Below are 22,960 nucleotides of genomic sequence, written 5' to 3' on the forward strand. Positions count from 1 at the left end.
TTTTCTAAGGATGAAGTTAAAAACTTGAAAGAATCGATGAAGCGTAAATATTCGTAAATTTTTCTGACTTTTCCATCTCTCCCCGTGACTGTTTTCATTAGGACACCGAACGTCATCGATATGTACTTCTCATCTGTAGATGGGATGACGCTTATTGTTGTTGTTGGTTCAATTTCGCGAAGTGCCAAGCATACGTGGTGAAGGTCATAATTAGCGATGTTGTGACCAATTACGGGAGTGAAATTGATTGTGCGTCTTATCCAGTTGCACTTTTCATGAGCAAAACCAAGGAAATCTCCGCGGTGGTGGCAATGGTCCAACACTTTCGTATCTTCGGGTCCGAACGGTTCTTCACAAATCCAACACTCAATTGTACTACTTCGATTTGGCACTTGTTGTCCCGAATATACTGGAAATCGTCTCTTTGAATAGTATACTTCTCGCGCCATCTCATGTAGTTTTTTAATGAAATTTGTCATGCAGTTTTCGGAGCTGTCGATAACGAATTCTTTTGGTGTTGAAAAACCGTTCTCAATCAAAGTTAGAGCAAAGCCGGAGGGTATGTGTTGTTCGATAACTTCAGTTGAAGATGCGTCCGGATTAGCTGGACAAGATGAGACTGGCATTAGAAACGACTCAAAGTCGAAGTAAATAGTAAATGGCGCAAACCATCGGGCCTTAAAATTTTTGAACCGGAAAGAATTTTATCATCGCCGGGCATCTTTATTGTTGCTGGTGCATGGTTTCGACATGCATCATCGTGAACTTGATGTTGCTTTTCAGAGTGGGAAAAAGCAAAACAGTTCCTGCAAAGACGCAAATTGTTTGTGAACTGTTTTTCTTTCACAGTGCATACCAGTTTAATGAGGTTATTGATCAGAACATAATGATGTACATCTTCGTTAAACAGGAGTAGAAGATCCATCGTTGGTTCGATGTTTCTGTTATTAGAAAGGTACATAGGAAGGAGGTCTCCTTTTGAAAATTGAAACACGTTGACCTGCACGTCATTGATGAATATCGTGAAAGCCCATTGGCATAGAAAACTCACCACGGGGTTTGGTAGCCTGAGGTTTCCTGTATGTAGCCGGGTTAGTCAATTGTGTTCTAATGTCTCGTGAAGGGTCAGCTAAGTTGGGTCCGTGCAGTTCGTGGTACCATGCGGTGTAGCAGTAGTTGAAACATTGGAAATCATCATGGTTGCGTATATTCAATAAAAAGCGTTGATTACGAAGACAGAGGGGCAGCTCAATGAAAGATGAACCACGTATTGGCGAAAATTTAGCGAATTTTAAATCAACCCACAGAATTTTTTGAAGAATCCAACCACTTCCATTAGATGCGAATACGAAGAGGACAGTGAGCATCTTTTCCACCATGTGAAAAAACGTTTCGTCAGACAATTGATGATGAACAGGTGTCATTTCTGAATTGGCGTAGATATCAATGTCCGATGCTTCTCCGTTGTCGCGCGCTTCTTTATGAAGTGATAGTTTCGCACTGAATTGAACTTTTTGTGGACCTTCGTTTAATGTTTTTTGTTCTATAATGTCACTGATTTCATCTCTCTGAGCAGTCATGAAATCGAGAAGGCCAACGGTGTTGTTACTATCTACAATACGATAAGACTGGAGACTCTTTCTAAAGGCTGACTCTGTGAGGGTACCTCGTTGTTGTTGTTGTTGTTGTTGTTGTTGTTGTTGTTGTTGTTGTTGTTGTTGTTGTTGTTGTTGCTGTTGTTGTTGTTGTTGTTGTTGTTGTTGTTGTTGTTGTTGTTGTTGTCCCTGTTGATGCACAATTGGATTGACAACTCTCGAGTTGTCAAGAACAGGTAACACGTGTTGTTTTCTGATGTGTTCGTTAAACGAGTTTTTGTCGTTGAAAGCAAGATTACAATAATGACAAAGATTTGTAAATCTACCATGGCAGTCAGAGAGGTGACTTTGAATTTCAGATAATTGACGGCGAGTAACTGGACAAATTGAACAGCGGTATACGGGTATACCTTTCTCATCAGCATGAACAGTGCGTTCGTGACGAGCACGGTTACTTTTGTTGCTGTAAACGTTGTCACAAAAGTTACACTTTTCTGGTATTTTCAAGATAATTTTGAACAAACGGTTTCTCAATGCAAGAGTTCTCAAATATGGCTGATTTCAATCTGAGCTCACTGTTATGCTGTGCAAAGTTTGAAAATTTGCGCGCGCAAATTTGAATTTGAAATTAGCCAATCAAATTGAAGTAAACTTGAAAGCGCGCCAAAAATCAAATTCAAACTTAAAAATGACTATCACTCAGTCAAAGCAGAGACAGAAGTTAAACAACCAAAAAAATGGTTTAAAAAGCATGCAGATTGAACCTACCTTCCATTTTTATTGTTTTAATATACAATTAAAAATAACTTTAGTAAAAGTTAAAAATTTCGAAATTGATAAAGTTCTTTTTACATGTCGCGGAAGCATGCATGCTAAGGGGCATATAAAGGCATCTACACTAAGGGTCTATATTAGGGTATATCATACAACAAAACAAGTCCTGGAGTCACCAAGGCTATCAGGAAACATCAGTTGAAACTGCATCGAAAGCCGAGTTTTTTCAGAAGACTTTAACCTCTAAATAAAGGACTTTACCAGGGGTTCATGTGTTGGCAAATATGACTGAGAAGCACAGGAGGACCTCTTTGTTGATGGAGTGTTCCTATATGAAACTTTTGTGTAAACAATTGAAAGAAAACATCACTTTTTTTAAACTTTTCAATTTTTTTGATCAAAAGGATTAAGGGGATTAGGCTTTTTCTCCAAGAATAAAGAAAAACGTTATAGGTATGTTACTTCATCAGCTCTCTAACAAGTTCCCATTACAGTAAAACTTCTGTTTAGTAAGGGTAAAAATGTCTCCTTCATGTTAAAAAATGGCATTTTTTCACTTTTAGGGATTAAGAGGGATTAACTAAAATAACAAAAGAAAAAATGCAAAAAAAACCATGTTGCAGGAACTTTTTTAACTGGAATTTCTGAGATCTTTGATAGCGGGGACAATTTTCCATCGTATGAGCCTATCCCCGTTCATTTGAGATAATTTTTTCATTGCTTTCGGGTCATTACAAAAAAATATTTTGTTATTTTTGTAAAAATTGTTGAAAAAAAAGACTGTTTTTGATAGAAATATGGTACCTGTTACAGCGATCAATAGCACACTACTCATTGGAATCATCGCTAAGTCACTCTCGTTTTGGATGATCATGAGTTTCAACTGATATAAAGCAAAAAAAGAGTTTTTTTGATTTCAAGAAAAACGGTCAAAATATTTATGCAAAGAACACAAGTTTGAAAGTTTTAAACTTTTGTTTAGTGAAAACAGTAAAAGAACAAAACATGGGACCAATCTCACTGGAATTTCAATGCTGGCAAAAGCTCCTTGTTTTACCACAAAACCACCAGAATGACAATTTCAGTTGTTAACCACTTTTTGTTGAATTTTAGATTCGCTCTTAATATTCAAAGTTTTTTTTGCAAACTTTTCCTCCAAACAAGAGCTTTTCACTGCAAACCTAACTGAAGCACCTATTTGTTGAAGCACCTAATCAAACCTATTTGTTTAATGACCTTGCTCAACCAAATACAATTTCCTCAAAGTGCAGTGTTCTTTTGGGACATGTTTGAACTTGTTCAATTCCTTATGAAAAGGTTGAAGATCTTTATTGTGATTTAAGTCTATATCAAAAATTGTACAAAGGCAATCAACACAATTTAATAAATGTCAGATACACAATTGAATGAATGTCATATACACAACTATTGAGCAATCTAAAGCACGCATATATATATATAGTTTTAGTTTTAAATATCAAATATATCCATCAGGTTGCTTTCTGGTCTTCGTTTTTTAGGAGCAGCACAAACTTGCGGTGTCTCACCGCTTTCCGGCGTTTCAAATAGGGCTGAATTCGATTGCTGTGGGGTATGAAAGCTTGTCCCGGATAAAATGTTCAAGTCGAAATCTTGATTTCCGTTGCAAAACTTTTCTTGATAACTTTTACTGATTTCCGCAAACAGGGATGGGCTAGGAGTCGGTGTAACTGTAGGACTAGGGTCCACTGCAGGCGTCACTGGCACACTTGTGAGACTGGTGGGAGAATCGGGCGCAGACTTGAGTCCCCACATATCTGCTAATTCGTCGCATGCTCGATAAACTCCGAGTTGATTTTCACAAAGTGGAACACACTCACAATCGTAGCGATAGAATATCCTCCGCACTTCGTCTGTCATGGTATCAACATCGTGATTTTCGAAAGCAGGCGTAGTTTTGGGAGGCAATAACCCACCCGAAATGATAATGCTGCTCTCAGAAGGCTCCGTTTTGTTAGGTAGAGCTGCAATTGCATTGATAAAGAGTTTTGGAATTAGACAATGCTGGTATACTGTCCAAACATCGCCAATTTTTTTCTGTTGAATCAAGACACCAAAGTTTTCGTACAATGTCTGATAAACAAGAGTTCGTTCTCGGGAAATTGCAGATTCAGAAAGAATTTTTACAGACATTATAACGATCAAAATATAACACTAGTTTCAAGTAGAGAATGAAATTGTTTAGCAAGAGGAACCAAAAGTTTTCAAGTAGAGATTGACTGTTTAGCAAGAAGAACCAAAAGTTTTCAAGTAGAGATTGACTGTTTAGCAAGAAGAACCAAAGGAAATGAACGCAATAATTTTAATGGTGCAAATACGTTTTTAACACACCGCTTATCTAGGATCACATTTGTTTTTAATTTCTAATTAATATAACGTAGAAACCAAGTTAACTTTGCATTGCATTTCTTATCTAGGTAAACAACTGTTTTGAATTACTAATACTGTACGTTCACACTAAATTCAACTTTTTATTCACGTCACACCTAGGGTCACATCTGTTTTTAATTTTCATGTGTTATAACGTTATAACCAGTTGAATTATATTGGTTTCAATTCTTATCTAGGTTAACATCTGTTTTGAATTTTCTGCACGTTCACGCTAAATTCAACCTGTGGTCGTCACACCTAGGGTCACATCTGTTTTTAATTTTCATGTGTTATAACGTTATAACCAGTTGAATTATATTGGTTTCAATTCTTATCTAGGTTAACATCTGTTTTGAATTTTCTGCACGTTCACGCTAAATTCAACCTGTGGTCGTCACACCTAGGGTCACATCTGTTTCAGTTTTTGTGGTACCACCAACCATTTCAGTAGGGAAACCTTATCTAAGGTCACATCTGAAATTAATTATGCAATCCAATGTGAATGCAAGAGACAGAATCAAGTACGCCATAGGCGTACTTGACTCTGTATTCACATGTCAGCTGGATTTAATTAGACTAAATGACTACACTGGTTTAATCCCAACTTGCCGCCGCCATTAGTTTGAATCTTTACACATTAGAGTACCTGAAAGTGATAAAAACAAGTTGCACACTATGCCTTTCACTTCCACTAAAGATACAGAATTTGGAGATTGCTATTTTGATATTTCCAAAACTGATAAGCGTTTAATAAGGGCAACGCTGAAAACTTATGAAAAGACAGGAACGTATGTGTTTCTGAAACTGTTTAAAAAAGCAGCAGAAGAATACGAGTTTGAACAGAGAATTTCGTTTACTCTGCAAGAATTTGGGAGTTTGGTCAATACGGCAGAGAAGATACTTGAATCAGAAGAAAAATCATCAAAAGACTCTTCAACAAAACCGCCACCAAATAAAAGGCCTAAGCTCGAGAGCAAGGATGGTGGAAGCAATGTATAAACGTTCTCCAAGTTATTTCAAACAATTTCAGAAACAATTTAGATTCAAAATTGTTGATCAAAAGCCAACACACATTACGAGTTTGAATAATTATGCAGTTTGTCCTCACTTTGAGTCTGACTTTTGCCAAATAGCAACTAACCATTTTCACCTTTTGATTGATAGTTCAACTGATATTGGCTGTACAAAGCAAAACAAATCGTTTGCTGTCCCCTGTCTTTTCACAACTTTCAAACACCTATTTTCAAATTCTTCAAAACTGGAAACAAATGGAGAAGTATTTACAAAGTTGAAGTTAGCCGTTGACTTCAATGACAAAACAGGAGAAAAAATTGACCCAGCAACGGTTCAAAAGCGTCTTCCAATTTCAAACACAGCAAAGATGTTGACGACGACAAAAACGACGGCCACAAAAACTACAGGAATCACACAGAAAACAATCCACAATACCATCTCAGCAGAAACCGGCCATGAGCAAACTCAAACTGATCAAATTTGTACAGAAACTTTAAAACGAGTTGAAAACATTTTAAGTGGTCCTCATTCTGGTGCTTTTTGTAAAGTTATGGACATATTTGTGAGTGGTTATGGAAAATTAGATATTGATTCTGAGTTACTATTTGTTCGTCTTGTATTTGAAGAAAAAATAAAATTTTGAAAAAAAAAATTTTTTATTCAACAGATATTAAAACATCATATGAAGTGCAAAGCGAAGCAATTGAACATCATTAATTTTTACAATTTGTCTTTTACTAAATATAACATGCGCAATATAAATACAAAAAAGACCACACAGTTCTGAGTTTTGACTCTGAATTGGTTGATGTTCGAGAACTTGACATATTTGTGCATTAGTGTCAGAGAGTCTGCGATATAAGTCTCTATAGGCAATAATAGATTGTCCCAAGGGGTCAGCAAAAATAATTTTTTTGTTTCGATTACATAGAAGAAGCCAGTGTGTACCAGGGTTGTTCGAGGGCGAAGCATTTACGATGAGAAAACTGTTTCTGGGGAATTTTTGGGGAAAGTTGTTTGCAGCGAATACACCACAAAATTTGTATTTCAGTTTTCTACATTTTTGAATTAGGTCATTGATGTCATCTTCATCCATTAGTTGGTTAAAATGTGATTTTTTGAAACCCGGCGCGCAGAATCCACAAAAATTGTGCTAGCTTTTCGCCAACAATGAATATTTCAATATTGTTGGGCAAGGCAGCCGAAAATTTCAGCTCGATCGAAATTGAGCAATTTGTTAGCTCGGGATGAATAAAATCGTGAGAAGCTTGTTGAGTACTGGTCAAGTCAAAAACCATAATAAAATGGTTCGGGTAGTCCGTCAAACTTATGCCATGACCATTGTCAATATAGGCTAAGTCTGATATTGTATTGAAGTAAAGCCGTTTGTCATCATTTGTTGATATTGGACTATCAGCGACTGGCATTCCATTTCGATAGATATAAATCTGTTCCAAATCAAATTTTCGGAAATGAAATGGATTCTGTCTGTTGTTACCGAGAAAAGCTTCGTTTGTGTTCAGACATAAAGCTAGTCTTCGGATTGGTTCCCTGGCAAATATGTCTTCTTGTTTCCAACTGTGCAGACCAGTAGAAGCCAAAAATGTTTTTGTTAGGGTTTCAAGGTACGGATAGGAAGCCGGGCTGGAAAGCAAGGTTTTTTCAATTGCCGACACGACGTCATCGTTCAAAGTCATCTTGCGCACATACAAATTTGCCTCGACAATTTTCACTTTATAATGCTTAGCGGCATCATCTGACATAATAACAAAGTCATCAATTGATCTTCGAAAAGCAATCCGAAGAGTTACACCACTCATTAGATGTCTGTCACATGTGAAAAAGTCGACTGCAACCTTTCCGTAAAACGTGCATTCATTTGACTGTCTGACTAAAGCTTTTCTTCTATTTACTTCAGTAGTTGATAAGGCTCCCGGATTTTCCTCATACGAGTAACCTTGACAAGCTAACCAAGTGTTTTTGCGTCTTTGTTGTGTGAAAACTCAGTCTCAATAAAACTTTTGTGAGCATAATTTCCATTTGCATTCGATATTTTTAGTCCGTTGGCTGACACTGTGCAGTCAGAGAACAGTGAATGCAGCACATTATTGCAAAAGTAGGGGCGTCAGTTTTAGTCACATCTGCAGCAGCTGTACCGTCATATTTTAAATTTGCTTCGGACGACTGAACAATTTTACATTTGACTTCGAGGAATATTTTTTGTAAATCAATAAAGTTGTTTCTATCGCCAGCAACTTCAAATTCCAACATTGGACCATTGGGGCTATACACCGGGCCCAGTTTTTGACAAAAACTTCCATCAAATGTTACTAAGAGGGATGGTTTCTCGAACAGATCGAGGGAACTGTGAGTTGCCTCGGATGGTAATAAATTAGCGATCATCTTTCACTTTTGCAAAAAAATCTGATCGACTTCTTTTTGGAGCTCTTGACTTTGAAATGAACGAGGTTTTACGCTGTTTTGTTAACTTGCTTGAACGGCTTCCAATTTGTTTCCTTGGTCGTTGTTGTCGCCCTCGTCCACCTGTTTGTTTTTTGATAGTGTTTGAGACTGTGTTTTTCAAGGCTTGTTTTGGTGACTTTTTCTTTGAGACTACATCTACAAGTTCGGGAACACCCTGTTTTAAAAGCTCTCTCCCGATACGTTTTGCAGCCGGTAAAATAAAACGTCGAGCCAATGGTAAAGCAACGCGTCCAATTCCCGCTGCTAAAGCCCCAAACCCACTTCCCCTTTGTCTATAGTGTCCGGAGAAGTGCGGCAATGATGTTACCTGATTAGCATAATAGGAATCCATACTAGTCAGAAAACTTCTTGAATTGTAAAGTTAAAATAACTTTACTTGTTCCCGAAAAAGGAACCAATTGTCCTGTCTCAGTGCGAAGCTCAATTGAAATTGATTGTATAGTGTTTGATAACAGTTTTTTATAGTCTAAATTTGAAAAAACAATTCGATGTGTTGGTTCAAGTTCGCACACGCTACCGTTTTTCAGACGTTGTTTTGAATCAATGACACGCAATAACGGAGCTTTTGCGTCACCCACATACTGATACTCAATAATGTTTGTGTAAATGAATATTAGGTGCTTTCCCGCGCAAAGATCAGCAGGAAATTCTCCAAAGTGTGCTTTTGTCTCATCACTCTTCATTAATCTATTTGATGTAACTGAATCCATTTTGTAACCAATATGTACACCGCGTCCATCTGGAATTCCGGTAAAGCCCACAATGCTAGGTATTTCCTCACTAGGAAAAGTGATTCCTTCATATTTACCAAAAATTATTTCGTATTTTCCAGTACTCTTGATTTCTCGAAACGAAAAATTGGGTAATCCAACTGTTCGCTTGATAGTACCCAGAAGTTGATTAATATTGTCAAAATTACCAGTCATGAAGGACAGTTTTTCTCCATTGTAAGGCCGAGAAATGACACTAGCATCAGACGAAATTTTTTGCGAGTCTTCGTATCCCTTAAGACTGTATGCTATTAAATCTCCATTCACGACGTGCTCAATTTTTGTCGGAAAAATTATTTCACTAAGAGCCACCCTCCAGTCACCAGAGAGTTGAATTTCATCATTGAAAAAATTGCGAAAAGAGGCCAGAGTGTTTGACCCAAATATTTGCATAGAAGCGGATGAAATAACATGCACAGTGAACTCATCGTCAAAACGATTTCTACTCATTTTCCTTTACACGAATAAGCTGCAATTCTGATTGATAAAATTTTCCTTCTATTTGTTCTTTGTTTGCATCAATGAGGGAATATGATGGCGGAAATAATGTCGGAATATCTGTTATCTCAAAAACTTCGTCAGTAAACGATTGTTCGTAGCCCTTTCTGAAAGCTTTGTCTTTTTTGACAATTCTGACAAAATCTCCAACAAAAAAACGAGGTTTTTGGGAAACAGTTGTTTCAGCGCTCAAGGACACAAGCCGTGGTACGTCTTGTTTTGTAACTTTGTTTGGTGCAAGCTTAGTTATCCGATTAACACGTGAATTTATTGTTTTCACAAAGTCTTCTAATTTGTCAATGTACGAATATGTCCATTTTTCTTCAAGGTACCTATGAATGATATTTTTCAGTGAACGAATATTCCGTTCGGCAAAAACAGACTTTTTTTCACTAAAAGTGCTATACAAATGAATTGCTCGTGAGTTGCATAGTCTTTTGAAAGCTCCGAGAAATTCTGTTCCATCATCAACCCATACTTTCTCGGGTTGTTTATGTTTGATCATTTTTTTGAATGCATTAGCTGCTTCTGTTGCATATTTTGTCTTAATTGGCTCTACTCTAAGGTACCGTGACAGACAATCAACTGCTACCAAAAGGTACTTTACATCGCGATTGTATTTTGCAAGGTTGTCAACATATGCTAAATCCAATGACCAAATTTCATTGATAACTTTCACAATCACCTTTAGTCTGGGAAATTGCTTTCGATGCGAGCGGTATTTTGTGAAGGACGGCTTGGTATCTAAATAAGACTTGACTTTTGCTAATGACATTTTGCTGTGTTTTTGTAATCGTTTTGAGCTTCCAAACGATGCAGGACCTCTCGAGTTCAGTTGTTCTAATGTTTTTCTCTCAGAAAATGAAACGAGACCACTTTTTCTGATTGGCCTTTTTTTTGCTTTGTCGTTTCGTTTGTTTTCTCTTTTTCTGTTGTGGTTCGTTTTGAAGTACCGCGTCCTGTTTGCGGACTTTGCTGCGTTGGGAAAAATTCTTGTTCGCTCTCATAGCTTTCCAATATTTGCTTGGCGTAAGTGTTTGAGACGAGATCAGGCTCAAGTCGAAGAACTAACAAGATTCTTGAATATGCCTCTTGATCAATTTTCTTGGTTGGTTGTTGCAAATTATACAAAAAAGATGAAACTTGTACATCCGTGGGTTTATTGTCAATGTAAATTAGTTGGCTCTCTTCCCCAATAGTGATTTGGTTTGATTGGAGAATAAAATCAAGTACTATTTCTGCACGTTTGACTTTGTGAGCTTCTTTTAATTTAACGTTTTTCATAATCGACTCAAATGATTCAACTGTAGGCTTTTTTGTAACAATTGGATCCATTTCACTATCATCACTAGAAGCCTCCATTTTTTCATCTTCAAATTTGGTTGGATCTGTTTGGACCACTCTATCTGCTTTATCTACATCTCGTTCAATATTTGTTGGATCTGTTTGGATCACTCTGTCTGTTTTTCCTATATCTTCCCTCAGCTTGTTTCGTTGCATAAGTGATAACTGAATAGCTTTGTTTTTATATTGTGGGTTTTCAATAATTTCGCTCTTTTGGGGTTGCTTTGTTATAAACATTCGTTTTGGAATTAAAATGAACTCTTCTGTATGCATTATGATTTCATCAAGTAGAAATAACAGGAAAGACCAACGGCTTTTAACAGTTCTGATTCTCTGCAAAGAATTCTTTTCTTTTCCCTCAAACCTGTTTGTTTGGATAATATTTTTCGAAATGATTTTTCGTGATTTTCGATTAGTTTTTTATTAATTTCAACATTACCGTTGACTACGTTGAGAAAACACTCGCAGAGAAATCGAATAAAGTTTTTAGAAGCTGTCTTTATCAGTTTTTTTAAGTTGATGTCGCTTGACTGAAGCATTTGCCGCAGCATACATAGTTCTCTCTGTTTCATTTGTTAGATTTGTTATTACAGCTTTCGCAGACGGTAAGTAGAAAATTGATGGTCCTCGAGGCACAATGTTTGAGCAATATCGCAAAACGTCCGACGTCTTTGGGTCTAAACCAATTAATAAATGACCAAAAGGCTGTTTGGTAGCTAGCTCGTAGCTTTCTTTAAGAAATTGTGTGTTGTTGAGCTGTCGACCAATTAAACCAATTTGTTGAGTATCACGTGGTGATTTGAATAAGATGATGTGTGTTGTATTCAAGTCAATTGTTCTCGACCACTTGCTTTGTTGGAATAAATTGTGCTTAACGTAAATAACACTTATATTTTTGTGACGACCTGCAGTCGCAAGTTTTGAAAACTCTTTATCGTTAAAAATTTCTTCGCATGAATCATCAAAAACAAGAAGACAGTCTTCTAACTCTGAGATAATTTCAAAACTTGTAAATTTTTTAAACTGTATATTCAGTTTTCTCTCTAATGACTCAAATTTTGGTTGTTCATGCTGATAGAAATAAAAAATGGATTGAAATTTTGGTGAAAAAGTTTTTTGAAGTAACATTTTGAAAATCAATACGGTTTTGCCACAACAAGATGGACCAGACACTGCCATAAAGAGTCGATCGCTTGTTGAAATAATTTTATTCATAACTTTGGGTTTGGAAGCGCGTAGCCAACTGTGCAAGAGAGGAGCGAAAACCAAAATGTTGACTCCTCACAATCCAATTGAAAAAATACCAACTTGATGAGAGATACTGCAATAAGAAAAACTATAATGAAAATTTGAGTGAAATAAACAACTTCTGATCGTGGCACTCTTGAATTACAAAATCTCCAAGATCTCCTTTCCTGTTGATTCTCATCAAAAACCAAATCGGTTATGCCACCTCCCGAATCTAACTGATCCGCAGTTGAACTCATGGAGAAAACGTTTTTTTTTTAAAATGAATTCAAACAAAATAATTAAATTTAAAAATCAACATGAATATTGTTAGTCTACTATAAAAAATTCATAAGTTGTATAATGAGAGTTTTTGCCCTCTTTTTTGTAGGCAACCGTGTAGCTTGCTTTCATGCCATACTCCATCCCGTAGTACGTAACTGAATCCACACAACCTTGTTCTACAAGCTGCTTAATTTCCTTAGGTGGATTGTCATCGTTCAGAGGCACTTGCACTGGAACTGACCGCTTGGGCATAGGTAAAGGGGTTAGATTCATTCTTTGCATTTTCTCTTTCATAGACATGATACAGTTGAAAATATTCTAAGAGTGAAAGATATTTTTTGAAGGATTCTATTTCGGCTCCTGTGCAAACAACTTGCTGTTTCCTCAATACAGTTTGTCCCCGACTGTCAATTTTTTCCTCCTTGACTAGTGTAACAGTCAATTGATTTTCAGCCGTTAAGCAACTGTAAACGATCAAATTTGGAGACAAATTCACTTGGAGTACAGACGGTGCTGTCTTTTCTAATCGACGGTTGTTCATGGACCAGCCAGTAGTAGAACAATTGGGCCTTTTTCCTCGCACAATGTTTGTTTTTCTGTCGTTTTGGGCAAGTTGTTGAATGCAAAACACAAATTGGGGTCTCCCGATAGAAACTCAAATGTTCAATTTTGGGGCATAACAAATCCTCAAGGTTTGTAACTTTCCTCTGAAGCAATTTTTGCAACGTATCAGTTTTCTCTACACCCTTCGCATAAAAATCTGATAGAGGAATTCGAAGCACTACACTTTGAAGAATTTGTTTTAAATAGCAATATGGGTAATCTCCCTTTTCCCAATCCAAACCATGAAGGTATTTTGAAACCCACTGATAAGATTTTTGTTCACTCAAAGTAAGAGAATTGAATGAGTGCGGAGGTGAGAATGAAATTGTATCCGTGTAGTTATTGCAAGTTATGGCTAGCTCTTTCACAATAAAATCAGATTTTTTGCTTTGAAAGCCTTCAAAGTCAAGAACAACCACTCTTGCAGTCAACATTCCAATCGATTGAATAAACGGTTTTTGAAAGTCTTTAAGTAAAAACAAAACGCAATACCAGTCACATGACCCACATATTCATTTGTGACTGGACAAGGTAAAACGTATGAAAAACCGGGTCCCTTTTCACTGTACTCATACACAAAACCACAAGCATCATGAAGAATTGCATGTAGTCTTAAAATTTTAAAATTTTTGAAATAAACGTCTAACGAAGAATTGTCAATCCCAATCAATCCACCATACGGTCTCAATTTCAATGCAATTTCCAAATCGAGGTCAGGATCCAAATACAAGCAAGTTGCTAAAAAATACAAAAATCTTTCACCGTATTGCAAATATTCTTTTTTCACTTTCTTGTATATCTCATGAATCCTATCCAAATCCACCGTAGCAATTGTTGTCATCGCGCACTATTTCAGAAATGGTAATTTCTAGACAGTAACCCAATCCCCTTAATCCCTTTGTCAAGTCTCCCTCAATAGAAGGGTAAAATGTTTGGATAATATTTCGGCTGTTACATGTAAAAGTTATGTTGTCCCTGCATGTAAAAGGTTGGGTTGTCCTATCCCATGCAAAAGGTTGGGTTGTCATAGCGCATGTATCGGGTTGGGTTGTCCTTCCCAATGCAAAAGGTAGGGTTGTCCTCAGGACAACCCTATCTCTTACATGGGATCCCCCCCCCCGATCTTCCATGGTGTATACGTTACTACTCATATGTTCCATTTTTTTGTTGGGACACAATTTCCCTTTTTCATTACATTATGATATTTGTTTTAGTACATCTTATCACACTGTTAAGGCAGTTGTTTTGCAATCATTTTGGTAGACTTAGAACTAACTGCGTAGACTTTTTTAAAAAATTAATGAATATCTGTAAAGACTTTTGTAGATTTTTTTTACAACACAAACTTAGAAATAGAGAGCAACAGTTTTAGATGATACAAAGGTTATAAGTTATGATTTCAAGAGCTTCTTCTTGCTGATTTCCATAAAGTTTGTTGATTCTATTTTGAAGAAAATTATTTATGTTTCGCAAGTGTGCTTTTTTGTTTTTTTTTTCGTGAAAATTCTGTTCCAGTCCAAAAGTGTAAGTATCATTTTCATTGTTCAAGTCTTCTGTAATAAATTGGTGAAGTCCGGTTCATTTTTGCGTGTCTATCAAGATATTTTTCAATCTTTAAGTGTTCAGTTTTGATTTACATGACCGGAGTTGTAGATGTTTCCTTCAAGTAGAGGTCTGAATAGGAAGCCCCAGTCATTATGCGGGTGTTCGTGGTATTTGGTTTCTTGCGAGATTAGTTTGATGCCTTGACTCAATGTCGGTACCATTTGGTGGACTAAGTGTACTTTTGCCGTAGACATCAGATGTGTGGCTGTTAGGCGAATCGTTACCTCTATCAGATTTTTGATTTGCTTGCCTCATCATCTCCCGTTAAATAGGTTGAGTGTGCTCTGTACTGTCGCTGGTGTTGAAGTTGTTGCTTGCGTTTCTTATGGTTGCCCCATGGTTTTCTTGAACGTATCCGGTAGGATAAAATCATCAAGGAACGCTGTATTGTTGGCTTATAGTCTCTAAAATAAGATTAACGTAAACATATTTATCGAACAAAAATTGTTATATTTAAGGCAAGCAAATTTAAATTTTTCAGGCTAAATTTTTAGTTGCTAATTGATTGATATTGTTGAATTTGGACCAAATTATTGTTTTCCATAACAATGTGAAACTGAGTTTCTGCAGCGCAGGGAGTTTTTACAAAATGCACAGCATCATCCGGAGGTTTCTGATCTGTTGTTTCACTTTTAAAAAGGGTTGTTTTCATAGACGTAAAAAGAACATTGTAATGGACCAATAGAAGTAATTTTCCACAGTTAACAGAGGTGCCGGTTATTTTAAGTAGTTGGATAGTTTTCTTAATTGTTACAATAACTTGATTGTTCAACCTCGAGAAAAATAAAGCGGCAAACAAATTTCTTCATTGTCGTATAAAAAATGTGCATAACCGCAATTTTATAACGCTTATAAAAAGAAGTTAGAGAGAAAAGTATAAATTTTTCGTTGAATAATCCAAACAAAGTATATCCTCATTTTGAAATTTTCCTTGTGAAACAACAGATTCTTAAGTGATGGTTTGTATAGCTGCCATATTGCTATTGAACTCACTCTTTCGCCAAAGTTTCTCTGGTAATTGTTTGGTAAATAATTAGATTTCATCACTACCCATTGATTTGTATTTTGTTGAACTTTAAGACGTATTATTAGGTTCAAAACTCAGGCCTTTTTATTACATGAGGTCTTTTTACAACATAAAGTCCTTTTACTCTTGTTATACTTGGTGTTAATTCAAATATGGTGTGCTCATCTTCAATAACCAATTGGAATAAATTATTGTGTTTGGCTCTTCGGTAGTAGATTATTTTATTCCAGTAATTGCATCTACAAAGTGTATCTTATTTGGATACCTTATTGGAGTTCTGTTTCAACAATTATCCGTTTTTTGTAACGGTGAAATAAATAAGGACAAAATGACTTTGCAATCAATAAAACCTGCGAACGAGTCCTATCTGATATTCTAATAGGTTGCGCAAGCTTAGAAACTGTTTCTTTTGAGTCAAAGACAGTTTTGTAGTTTTTACAAAAATCTATTTTTCATTTATTTTTCATTTTCACTTGAACTGAGTGAAAATCCTCTATTAACTAGTTTTTGTCTGTTTTCTCATGTGTACGCTTTTGAATGAGTCGATCCACTACCACAGCCACTTTCACTTAGACTACGATGCAGAGGAGCATTATAATATTTTATAGTGATTATTCAGAGCTCCATCTCCTAAGTTTGTTGGTCATTTAACATCTTGCATATAATTGTATATACGGAGTAAACTGAACTAGATATTGAAATGCCTCCGTTTTTAATCGTGAAAGTGAGCTTTGGTTATCTCATTTTTTGAAGGTATGATAAAGGATCTCTTCATCATTTTGAGACAGAATCTGTCATGTTTATTTTGTGACAAGCGTTAATAATTTTCTTTTTGTTCATCCCGTCCCACTGCTTAGGCAGTGGACTTACAGTGAGCATTCTGGTAAGATAAAATTTGAAAACATCTAGACAGTGCTAATTTCAAATTTTTTTTACAACAGAGAAAGTGAAAATATTTGAGTATATGAGATTTTAAATAGTTTTTTTCTTGATAAATTCCGCTGAGTTCGTTGATTCTATTTTAAGAAGTTTGATTCTTTTATTAAAACTTGCTGTCTTTTGTTTTTCTCGTAAGAATTTCTACTGTAGTCCAAAATTATAACTATTCCCTTCATTTTTCAAATTGACTGTAACAAATGGTTAGGTAACAGTTAGAGTTTGCATATCGGGTACATTGTTCTGGAGCCTATAGGCTTTCAAATTTGCGTTTTATGACTGGATGTCGTAGAAGTTCCCCGCTGGTCTGATGCAAAAATGTAATCCCCAATTGTTGGTCGAGTTTCGTCTCACTTTTGGGTCATGTGGTTTTTTTTTCTCCTACCTTTTGCCGTTCGAGGCGTTGAATCATCGTTAAAACTTTGTGTTGAGTGGGCTGCCTTCTAGCTGATTGTTTCAAGTGGGTTGCTGTTGAGGCAAAAATCACCTCTGTTTTTGTTTAGCTGTTAAATATTTAGGTTTTCCCCACTCCCTTAATGCAAATTGTTTACTTTTTCCAGCTTCGTGAGTTGATGTTTATACTTGTGTTTCTTCAGTTTGCCCCTTAAGCTTCGCTAAGTAATCTTGTAGAATGAAATCATCCAGCTCGGGCATATTCTCATCTCCTACATTAATTGCTATCTCTGATGCATATTATTATAGATTAAATTTTATTCTTTTTTTCCTCTAGGCTAATTTTGTTTTTTAAATGAAATTATTCTGTTAAAATTGGATTATTTTCAACGCTGTTATGTATAACAGTGTTGTTTTCTTTTCTGTCGTTTCTTGTGGCGCTATGCATGGGCTGTGATTTTGGTGGATAAAAGTTTAATTGGATTCTTTTTTAAAAAGAGCAGTTTATAAAAGCTCAGCGTTATCTGGAGGTTCTTGATTTTATCTGAAGGATTTTAAAAACTGAATTCAGTACAGACGGAAACAGAACACTGTAAGTGCCAAATAGAGCTGTGAATAATGTGAAAAAAAATTGTGACAAAGGTCCTCATTGCGAAATTGGGATAGAATATCCAACTTTTCTTTCGAGATAAACAACTCTTATTTGTAATAAAATTTACCAGTTGCATTGGTTTTTAGTATTTAGCTTTAGTACATCTCATTCCGCTGCTAAGGCAGATTTACAGATAGCTTTCTGGTAAGATAAAATTTTCAACAATCTAGACAATATTTTATAGATATTATCTAGATACTTTAAATTCTTTTAGAACATATAAAGCAACAATTTGAAAATATAAGAATTCAATAGAAAAAATCTTGTTAATTTCCCTCAAGTTTGTTGACTCTTTTCTGAAGAAATTTAATTCTACTTTTTAAAATTTTGCCGTCTTTTGTTGTTCCTGTAAAACTTTCTGCTCCAGTGAAATAAGAATAAATGATCAACTATCCCCTTCATGGTTCAAAATGATTTGAATTAGATGACATTGAAAAGTTTTGTTTATCAAGCGCAATGTTCTTCAGCCAATAGGTTCTTAAATTTGATTTATGTAACTCGATTTTGTAGATGTTCGATTCTGGTAAGATGCAGAAATGTAAAGCCCAGTTGTTGAATAATCTGCTGTGTTTTGTGTCTTGTGCGTTTTCCTTTCCCGTTTTTTGCCGTTCGAGGCGTTTTTTCATCGTTTTTGATATGGGTTGGGTTAGCTGCACTTTTGCAGTTTGTTCCAGGGGCGTTGCTGATGGGGCAATAGTGTTTTTTGTCATTTTTTTAAATGTAAAAATTTTAAGTTTCTTTTCCCCACTCCCTCAGTTCAAATTGTGTATACTTTTTGATACTTCTTTTGATGTTGCTTGTGCTTCTTCATTTCGCCCCATAAACTGTTCATGGGTCTCTGGTAGAATGAAAACATCTAGGTCACGCATCTCGTTGTCTCCCAAACTATCAAATTAGATCAATAGTAAGCATAAATCTGTTCTAAAAACTGCTATTTTTAACGCAAACTAACTTGCTTTAATTGTTATTCTATTGTCCCTTTATGCTAATTTTGGCTTTTTACTCTATTTATACTGGTAAAGTAGGATGATCTCAAAAGCTGTTAGCTATAACAATAATGTTTTCCTATCTATCAATTCTAATTGCGCTATACATTGGTCGTGCTATCTGTGGACACAAGTGGAATGGTTTCTTTTGAACCAAACAGCAGGTAATAAATGCTCATACTCATTTGGAGGTTCCTGATTGACGCTTCATGTTTAAACATTGAAGTCATTATACACGGAAAAAGAACGTAGTAAGTGGCAAAACTTTGATAAAAGTGAACACATTAGTGACAAAGGATCTTGTCATCAGTTTGGGATAGAATATAGAATTTTAAAGTCCAGATAAGCAGTCACGTTTTATATTTGGGACAAAAATTAACAGTTTCATTAATTTTTTAAAATTTTCTTTTAGAGCATCTCATCTACAAACAAAAGAGCAACAATTTGAATTTATAAGGATTAAATAGAAAAATTACACATATTTTCCTTCATGTTTGTTCAGGCTTTTTTGAAGACATTTATTTCTATTTTTATAAAATTGCCGTCTTTTGTTTTTATTGAAAAAAATTCTCTTCCAGTAAAAAAAATGACCGTCCCTTTCATTGTTCAAAATGGTTTTAATAAGATGGAAGGTAACTGTTATATTTTGCGTATCTAGCGAAATGTTGTTAAGCCTATAGGTTTTTAATTTTGAATTGTGTAACCGGGTTTTGTAGATGTTCCAGACTGGTAAGTTACAGGATGGTAGCCTCCACTTGTTCCAGTGTCTCATTTAATTTTTGTCTTGTGATTTTTCGTTTTTTTGACACTCGAGGCGTTTTTTCATCGTTAATGATTTGGGTTGGGTTGTTTCAAAAAGAAATGCTGAGGGGGCGATAGTCACCTCTGTCAAATTTTTTCAATTCTTAATACTTAATTCAAGTTTCAATTTTCCGGCTCCCAATGCAAATTGTGCGTACTTTTTCCTGCTTTTTGTGATAATTTTAATGCTTTTGCTGCTTCAGTTTGACCCATAGACTCTTCAAAGGTATCTGGTAAGACAAAACCATCGAGGTTGGGCATATTTTTGTCTCCTAAACTCTAAAAAAAGACCAAAAGTGAACGTAAATTTGTCATAAAAAATGCTATCTTTTCATTTTCTTCTACTTTTTTTCAAGCTAATTCTGCTTCCTTACTGAATTCAATCTGGTAAAGTTTGATCATCTGCAATAATGTTATCTATAAAAGCATTGCTTTTATCTCTTAAATTTCTAATTGCGCTGTTCATTGGTTGTGCTATTTTTGAAATTGGGTTTCTTTTAATATGGAGCAGTTATTAAATGTTCAACACCATCTGGTGTTTCATTTTCAAAACCTGAAGTCATTTAAGGTGGCAATAGAATAATGCAAAGGGCACAAAAAACTATGTTAAGAATGATTATAAGTTTGACAAAAGATCTCATAACCATTTTGGGTTAGAATATACCATTTTGTTTTCGAGATAAAATTTCAGATTTTATATCTGGAACGAAAGTTACCAATTTTAGTTTTTTAAAATTTTTTGCTTCAGTACATCTCATCCCGCTGCTAGGGCAGATATAAAATGAGCTTTCTTGTACGATAAAAATCATAAACAACTAGACAATGATGCTTTCAAACATTTTTCACAACATAGCCAGCAAGAATTTGAGTTAATAAGAGTTAAATAGATTAATTCTTGATGTTTTCCTTCAAGTTCAAAGATTCTAATTGGATGAAATTTCGTTTTGTAAATTTGCCGTCCTTTTTTTCATCTAATAGATTCTGCTCCAGTCCAAAAAGATAAGTTTCCCCTTTATTGTTCAAATTGGCTGTAATGATTTGGCAGGGAACCGTTAGATTTTGCTTACCTCGCGCAATTTTCTGTTCCCTAATGGTTTTCTTCAGGTACATTGGTTGTGCTATTTGTGGATACAAGCGAAATGGGGTTTCTTTTAATCAAGGAGCAGCTAATAAATGTTCAGCACCATCTGGTGTTTCATTTTCAAATCCTGAAGTCATTATAGCAATGTTGAATATTGCAAGTAGCAAAAAAAATTGTGATAAAGTGAATGTAAGTATAAACATTCCCATTTTATATTTTTGGAAAGAAGATACCACTTTCACTTCTTTAAATATTTGCTTTAGTACATCTCATCACGCTGCTAAGGCAGATTGGCCGTGAGCAGTCTCGTAAGATAAAATTGATAAACATCTAGACAACGGCATTTCCAAATACTTTTTACAACACAGAAAGCAACAATTTAAGTTTAAAAGATTTAAATAGATTAGTTCATGATATTTTGCTTTACATTCGTTGATTTTTTTGATGAAATTTTATTCTATTTTGTAATTTTGCCGTTTTGATTTCTCCTAAGTAGTTCTGCCACAGTCCAAATAATTAAATATCCCCTTCATTGTTCAAATTTACTGTGGTATATTGGCAGTGAACACTTAGATTTTGCTTATCTTGCGCGATATTCTGTAGCCTAATGGAATTCTTCCTTTTTGAGTTTTGTTTTTGGATCTTGTAGATTTTTCTTGACGTTCGAGGCGTTGAACATCGTTAACACTCTGGTTGGGTGGGCTTCAAACTTGCAGTTTGGTTCAAGTGGGTTGCTTTTGGGGCAATCATCCTATCTGTCATTTTTTCAAGTGTTAAAATTTCAAGTTTCTATTCCCACTGCCGCGATTCAAATTGTGAGTACCTTTGCCTGCTTCTTGTTCTAATTTCGTTGCTTGTGCTTCTTCAGTTTGCCCCAAAAATTGGTTGTGCTATTTGTGGATACAAGCGAAATTGGGTTTCTATAAAGCAAGAAGCAATTAATAAATGTTCAACACCATCAGGTGTTTAATTTTTAAATCCTGAAGCCATTATAAGTGGAAATAGAATATTACAAGTAGCAAATAAAAGTGTGATAAAGAATATAAGCGTAACAAAGGATTTCATTATCATTTTACTTCTTTTCGAGATAAATATTCCCATTTCATATTTGGGACAAGAGACACAACTTTCGCTTTTTTAATATTGTGCTTTAGTACATCTCATCCCGCTGCCAAGGCAGATCTGCCGTGAGCAGTCTCGTAAGATAAAATTGATAAACATCTAGACCTTGGCATTTCAAAATAAATTTTACAGCACAGAAAGCAAAAATTTAAGTTTAAAAATTTAAATAGATCAGTTCTTGATATTTTGCTTCAAATTCGTTGATTTTTTTGATGTAATTTCATTCTCTTTTGTGAATTTGCCGTTTTTATTTCTCCTAAGAAGTTCTGCCACAGTCCAAATATAAAAATATCCGCTTCATTGTTCAAATTTACTGTAATGAATTGACAGGAACGGTTAGATTTTGCTTACCTCTCGCGACGTTCTGTACCCTAATGGTTTTCTTCTTTTTTGAGGTTTGTGTTTGGATCTTGTGGTTGTTCCACTCACATACAAGCGAAATTGTGTTTCTTTAAAGCAAGGAGAAATTGATAAATGTTCAACACCATCTCTTGTTTTATTTTCAAGACCTGATATCATTATAGGTTAAAATAGAATGTTGTATGTGAAAAATAGAACTGTGAGACAAGTGAACAAAAGTGTGACAAAGGATCTCATCATCACTTTGGGATAGAAAATAGAATTTTAATTTCGAGATAAACAATCACGCTTAATATTTGGGACAAAAATTACCAGTCGCATTAATTTTTTTAGTTGATCTCATTCCGCTGCTTGGGGAGTTCTACACTGAGCGTTACAGTAAAATATGCTTTATAAATATCTAGACAATTTTGATATCAATTTTTTTACAACATAGAAAGCAACAGTTTGAGTATCTAAGTAGGTAAATAGTTAAATTCTTGATAATTTCCTTCGAGTTCATTGCATCTCTTCGTAAAAAATTTCATTATCTTATTTAAAGTTCTTGTCGTTTGTTTTTCTCGTAAAAAATTCTGTCCATTCCAAGAGTATAATTTTAACCTTCATTTTTCAATTTGTCTGTAATTTTTTTGCAGGGAACATTTAGATTTTGCTTATCTGGCGCGATCTTATTTTGCATAAAAGTTTTTTTATTCTGAGTTTTGTGTTTGATTTTGTGGATGTTCGCCTCTGGTACGCTGCAGAATTGTGATTTGCAATGGTTGCTCGGGGAACTTGTGTTTTTGAATTGTACCTTTCTTCTCCAAACTTTTGACGTCCGAGGCGTTGATATATCGTTAATACATTGGCTTCGGTTGGTTACAATCCTTCAAAATGTTTCATTTGGGTAGCCTTTGGGGCAATCGTTCCCTGTGTTAATTTTCAAACTGTTAAAATTTCTTTTCCTTTCTACTGCAATTGATGCTAGTTTCTTCTGCCTGCGTTGTTGTTGTTG

General features: G+C 35.3%; 2 protein-coding genes across 2 annotated transcripts in view; both read left to right on the forward strand.

Moving 5' to 3' along the window:
- LOC142351702 (polypeptide N-acetylgalactosaminyltransferase 1-like) overlaps positions 1-916 on the forward strand; it is a 22,374-nt gene extending 21,458 nt beyond the window's left edge. Inside the window, exon 6 of the mRNA XM_075403846.1 lies at positions 784-916. Within this exon, the coding sequence (XP_075259961.1) occupies positions 784-916 (133 nt within the window). The remainder of the gene's footprint in view (positions 1-783) is intronic.
- The window catches only part of LOC142351437 (uncharacterized), a 376,474-nt gene that overhangs the window by 272,142 nt on the left and 81,372 nt on the right, over positions 1-22,960 (forward strand). The gene's annotated exons all lie outside the window — the stretch shown is intronic.

The sequence above is a fragment of the Convolutriloba macropyga genome, chromosome 13 (genome assembly GCF_964194025.1).
Source record: "Convolutriloba macropyga chromosome 13, txConMacr16.3, whole genome shotgun sequence".
Classification (NCBI taxonomy): domain Eukaryota; kingdom Metazoa; phylum Xenacoelomorpha; order Acoela; family Convolutidae; genus Convolutriloba; species Convolutriloba macropyga.